Source organism: Trachypithecus francoisi, unplaced genomic scaffold (genome assembly GCF_009764315.1).
Source record: "Trachypithecus francoisi isolate TF-2019V2 unplaced genomic scaffold, Tfra_2.0 Lachesis_group10, whole genome shotgun sequence".
Lineage (NCBI taxonomy): Eukaryota > Metazoa > Chordata > Mammalia > Primates > Cercopithecidae > Trachypithecus > Trachypithecus francoisi.
In genome coordinates, this window is record NW_022681455.1 from 97,599,634 (window position 1) to 97,605,633 (window position 6,000).

Genomic DNA, 6,000 nt, shown 5'->3' on the forward strand with positions numbered 1-6,000 from the left:
GTGTGTGGGTGTACCGGAATGAAGGAATGCGTTGAAAGAGGAGGAGGTGGGGTGAGGTGAGGCTGAAAGGTAGGCCAGCTCCTGTGGGGCCTCGGAAGCCATTGAGAAATCTGGGTTTTCTCTGGAGGGCGGTGGGGAGCCACTGGAAGGTCTTATGCAGGTTTGAGTGGGCCTTGCGGGGACTCCTATCTCAGGCCTTCATCTTTCCCTCTGCCTCGGCCCCTGAGACCTGGGCCTTGCTATTCATGGCCCATTCCTGGTTGGTCGCCCAGGTGTCTGTTGTCCCAGTGGACTGGGAGCTGGGAAGCTGCCAGCTCCCTGGGAATTCCACCTGCTCCCCTGGCAGGGTCCTCAGCAGCCAACTTCCCTGAAATGAGCCAGGGAGTAAGTGCAACTTCCCTAGACTCTGCCTGGAACTGTTGTGGTCAAGTCAATTTCTTATAAATCAAATCACACGTTAAATGCATTAGGGGAAGCAGTTGTTTACAGCCCTAGAAACCTGAAAAACCTCGGGGTAAAGGCAAGAGTTGCTTCATCCTTTTTGGGAGTTGGGTTTTTGGATTCAGTCTGACAGTGATGGGCTGTTTCCAGATGTGGCAATGCTGGGGACAGGGTGAACCAGGACCATCTGCATGGACAGAAGAGCCTGCAGAGCCTCTTCCAACCCCTCACACCCGATTCCACCCTCCATTCTCTCCATCCATAACCCCTTCCCCTTTGATCTGTCCTGGGGGTAGGGCTGTGTAATAGACGTTTGAGGCTCCTGAACAACTCTGGCTTTGTCCAGGCTGGGTGGGAAGCCGGGGACTTGTCAGCTGCACGTCCACTGCTGAGGTCTGGGCTGCTGACCTCAGGCGCAGCTGGGCACTCGCTGAGGCCAGGCCCCTGGATGTGGGCATGGTGGCTGGCTGATTGGCACACAGGGGTGTGGGTTAAAGTCCAGTACCAGGGCTCTGGGCCCCTCCCTGGGCTGCTATCCTGGACATTCAGGCCCTCAGACACTGGCGTGCTAGGTGGGAAGAAAGCTTTTCCCTGCCAGGCCCCTCTGCTGGAGACAATGACAGGCCACTGGTGCCAGTGGGCGGTGGAGGAGGACATCATGTAAAGAGCCCCAGAGTCAGCCAGGCTGGGTTCAGTCTGGACTGTGCCAGTTCCCGGCTGTGAGGCCTCAACAAGTTACATCACCTCTCTGAGTTCGACTCCTCTAGAATGGGAGTCTGTGTGAGGGTGACAGGCAGGGTCTGGGTAGTGCTGTCACTGTGTGGTATCACCTCCTCTGGCCACTGGTGCCCACAGTCCTGCAGGAACTGTCTGCCCCCAGGCTCCCCAGGGAGTGGGAGCTGCCAGCTAAGAGGGAGGCCCAGGCCTGAGTCCCACACATCTCCTAGGCATGGGGCTGATAGAAACGAGGGAGCCAGGAGGGCCACGTGCGGAGGGAGTGGGCACTGCCTGCCTGAGCTGGAACGGGCTTGGAGACAGATCCCACCCACTGAAAGGTGGGGCCCGTTAGACCAAGGCCAAGCATTCTTTTCTTTCCTCATTGTCCGGCCTCTTAGTGTCTTTCCACCTGTCTGCTTAGGTGTCCCAGAAATATTGCCCTGGACTGTTTCTGATGGTATTGAGGTGGGGTTGGAGGGCCGCCTAAGGGAAGGGGCCCAGGAACGATGGTGGACTGTCCGGGGTAGGGTCTGGATGGGCTTCTGAGGCCCCTCACAACCAGGGATGGGGGGCTGGCAACAGCAGCCCTCCACTGTGGGATTCAGGCCGCCATCTCCATGGCAACAGGTATCCCCAGCCAAGGGATTGGTCTCTTAAAGGCACAGTGCTGGAGCTAGACCACTGCTGCCTGGAGCTGGGGTTGAGGGTGGTGGGGTCCGTGTCTCCACACAGCTCACCCTGCTCCTTCCCTCCACAGTTGTACTTGGGGGGCAGACAGGGGAACAAGACACCTTGGAGGGCTGAGCTTGTAGCCTCTACAACCTCCCCAGGGAACAAGCGGCTTTGCTGGATATGAAGGTGTCCAAGGGCTGACCTGGGGTCCAGCTTAGTTCCACCCTCCTTAGCTCCATGACCTTGACTAGTCCAGGCCCCAGTTTCCTCTTCTGGAAGATGAAAGCCCCAAACAGAATATGAAGACCACAAGAGCTGATCTGTTGATGTTAGGGGTGGGGGAAACTCAGCTTCCCCTAAAGGGTCAGCGGGTACTAAGGACATAGCTGAGCTGAAAATGAGTTCTTGGCTGGGTGCGGTGGCTCATGTCTGTAATCCCAGCACTTTGGGAGGCTGAGGCAGGTGGATCACCTGAGGTCAGGAGTTTGAGACCAGCCTGGTCATCATGGTGAAACCCCATCTCTACTAAAAATACAAAAATTAGCCGGGCATGGTGGCGGGTGCCTATAATCCCAGCTACTTGGGAGGCTGAGGCAGGAGAATCGCTTGAACCCAGGAGTTGGAGGTTGCAGTGAGCCCAGGTCATGCCACTGTACTTCAGCCTGGGTGACAGAGTGAGACTCAGTCTAAAAAAAAAGAGTTCTTGGCCGATTTGGAATCCTGGGCCCTCACCCTCAGATGGTCCAGTGAGCCTCCCTGCACTTCACTCAGGCACACCCCGGCCCCACTTCACAGTTTGTATTTTATATATCTCCCACACTAATTATTCAGTATTTTTTAGATTTAATTTATAAAGAAACTCTATATCCCAGTGTATGTGAAAAAAGCAGTATCACTTGCCATAAATAGAGAGTAACAAAAATAAACACAACAAGCTGTACAATGGTATTAAAGTCTAGCTGGAGACTATTGTCTCCTCAAGTTCTGGGCTTCCTGCCTTCCCTTTCTGTTGATAAGGAAGCTCAGCAAATGTTAGAGAGATGTGAAAGACACAGTAGTACCAAACCAAGACTTGCTCCTGGGTGCAGTTCAGAGAATTGAAAGGCCACTGCAAACCAGTCCTCTTCCCGGGGTGACTTGATGGTGCTCAGTGCTGTGTTTGGGATGTGACCCAAATCGACTGATTTGCAAGCAGAGTCCCACACTCCTGGAAGCCCTGGCCCAGATGACCTGCTTTAGCTCCTGCAAGGTGTCTCCGATTGCCGTGTTGAGTAGGGAATGGAGGGGGTCACAGGTGCCCATGCCCAGGTGCAGCAGAGAGGAGAAGACCGATCCCAGAGCAGCCCGTCAGCCAGATGTGTCCTCCTGCACCAGCCGTGGGCCTGTCGGGAATGCAGCTGACTGGGCCACTGCCACATGTCAGGCACATTATCTGCAACAAATCCCACTCTGCAGATGAAGAAACTGAAGCACTACAAGTCAAGTCAGTTGCCTAGAGTCCTACAGTGTAGCAACCGGCAAGGCCAGGTCAGAGTCCAGGGCTCTCAGAGGCCACAAGGGGGAGTCTAAGATAACACACAGCACAGGAGGGGAGAGCGGTTTGCACTTCCTGCTGTGACCAGGTCAGAGTTTAGAGCGTGAGAGGCCTGCAGGGGTTGGGGGCCGAGAGCAGGATGCATAGGGAGTTGTCTGGGACTTGGCTGCAGCTGGGTAAGATGCACTGCCTCCCTCCAGGACTCAGAGGGTTTGGGGTGGAGGGAAGGAGAAGGGGTGCCAGGGCCTCGGCCTTGCTGAGTGTCCCGTTGACCCCCTCCCCGCAGCAGTACTTCATCCTCCTCATCATCACGGACGGGGTCATCAGTGACATGGAGGAGACGCGGCATGCCGTGGTGCAGGCTTCCAAGCTGCCCATGTCCATCATCATCGTGGGCGTGGGCAATGCCGACTTCGCTGCCATGGAATTCCTAGATGGGGACAGCCGCATGCTGCGCTCCCACACGGGGGAGGAGGCAGCCCGCGATATTGTGCAGTTCGTTCCCTTTCGAGAGTTCCGCAACGTGAGTATGGGCCTGGGCTGGGAGGCGGCGGTTACAGGACCCCAGCCACCATAGCTCATAATCAAGCTTGAGAGTCTTGGGTTGTGTGGCCCAATCCTAGACTTCTCCACTCCATTGACTATGCTCTTCTGAGGGCCTGCTATGGCCAGGTGCCACGCCAGGCCTTGCCCTGGTGGTGGCCATTGTGATAGTGTGCGCACTTGCTTCCATAAACTGATGGAACATGGAGCTGTGGGCATCTAGCCTGAGGCTCTGGGGTGGGGCTTCCTGGAGGACCTGCCCTCTAGTGGGGTCTGATGAGAGGCTCGGGCTATCCATGTGGTGTAAAATGCAGGAGGAGAGAGGGGTTTTCCTGATCATCACACCCCAGCCAGCTCCCTCATTTTGCAGATGGAAAACAAGGCCTCCCCGTCATCTTAGGTTGACCTCCTCTCCCTAAAGGCCTCTCTGCCTGGGAGAGTGGTATCCCCTGCCTTGTTCCTGGAAGTGGCTCTGGCTTTATTTGCAGGTGATCCCAGGTCTGCCCACAAGGAGGCCAGGGTTGGCTTCCTGATCACTGCCCTAGCAGCAGGGCCCATGAGGAGTCCCATAGGGGAGCAGTCTCTCCCCTGTACTGCTGGCTGGGGACTTAACCCAGCCTCAGCAAGAACTGCCCACGGTGGTTTGCACCCAGTGGCCCTCACCTTTCTGCCCAGCATCCTCTGGGGTTGCCTGCGATGGTTCTACTCCTTCCTCTGGAGCATTCGCTTCCTGAGGACAAACGCTGGGCATCAGTCACCCCTTCATGCACAGGTCAGTGACCGAGTACCTCCATGTGCCTGGCCTGTGGCTGGCCGTTCACCAGTGAACCAGACTGTTAGGACCATTTATTCCCACCAAGAAGGTGCTCAGGAGATGTTTGCCAGATGCATAGGTGCTTCCCACAGACGGAGTCATCCTAACCCATTACTCCCAAGCATCTCAAGTGCTCCAGGTAACACTTACACCTAACTAAAGGAAGGCAATGTGATCGGGGAATTTCAGGCCTGGGCTGAGATGAGGGATGCCACTTGCAGACAGCCCTGGCCCACAGCCCTAATTTTGTCCTCAAAGGACACCTGCTGTAGCAGCCCTCTGGGCATAGTGCCGCTCACAACTTCCGGTCATTAATCCTTATTCTCTCTCTTCCCCACCCCACCCTCGTCCACCCTGCAGGCAGCAAAAGAGACCTTGGCCAAAGCTGTGCTGGCGGAGCTGCCCCAACAAGTTGTGCAGTATTTCAAGCATAAAAACCTGCCCCCCACCAACTCGGAGCCCGCCTGAGCTCCAGTGCCCAGCAGCAGCATGTCGGCTGAGCCTCCCGCCCTCCCCCAGGAACATGCACGCTCACCCTGCTTCCTTGTGGGTGGCCTTTTTTTACCGATCCACATTTTTGTTTTTTACAACCGGACCTCCACCCCCAACTTCCTCCAGCCCAGCTGGGCTTCCTTTGTTGGAGTCAACTGTTGATGCTTCCAGGCCAAACCGGGTTCCTCTCCTCCTCTCCCCACCTTTGCCATTCTTAAGTATTGAATGTACTTTGTATAATTTTAGTGGAATTATTATTGTTATTGAGAATAAAATTTTTATAATCATAACTGGCTTTTTCCAAGTAACTATATGCAGACTCTGATGAAAGGAATGTGTCCTTGGTGCATACTTCGTGTCGTAGCCTGCACCTAATTAATTCCGGCTGTTTTTTTTAATACTGTGACTGTGTCCTATTTGTTATATACTCAGGGTAATAAACGAGTTTCAGACGTCCCTGCGTCAGCTCCTTCCTCAGCAGGGACCTGACAGGCTCACTGATCTGAGAAAGGAAATGGAAGATGAAAATCCACCCTGCAAGTCTGCTAAGTTGGTGTAGTCATCTCTGCATGGGGACATGCATTCCAGATGATAAGCTGTTAAATCGCTGCCAGTTAACAGTGATAACCTGTTAAACTGGCACAGAACCTGGCACATTGTACAAACTCAATAAATATTTGTGGATGAATAGAATGAATGTATAGGACCACACCAGTTTCTGGTTGGTTGCACTCAGGTGCAACCAATACCACATATCCCTACCCCACAACTGGACAGCAGTCCCAGT

At 54.6% G+C, this 6,000-nt stretch overlaps 1 protein-coding gene across 2 annotated transcripts in view; it reads left to right on the top strand.

Moving 5' to 3' along the window:
• The window catches only part of CPNE2 (copine 2), a 55,422-nt gene extending 49,919 nt beyond the window's left edge, over nt 1-5,503 (top strand). For both annotated transcript variants that reach the window (XM_033218497.1, XM_033218496.1), the window contains exons 15-16: nt 3,651-3,887; nt 5,082-5,503. In XM_033218497.1, coding sequence (XP_033074388.1) covers nt 3,651-3,887; nt 5,082-5,189 — 345 coding nt within the window. In that variant the 3' untranslated portion in view covers nt 5,190-5,503. The remainder of the gene's footprint in view (nt 1-3,650; nt 3,888-5,081) is intronic.
• Nucleotides 5,504-6,000: the final 497 nt, after the last annotated feature.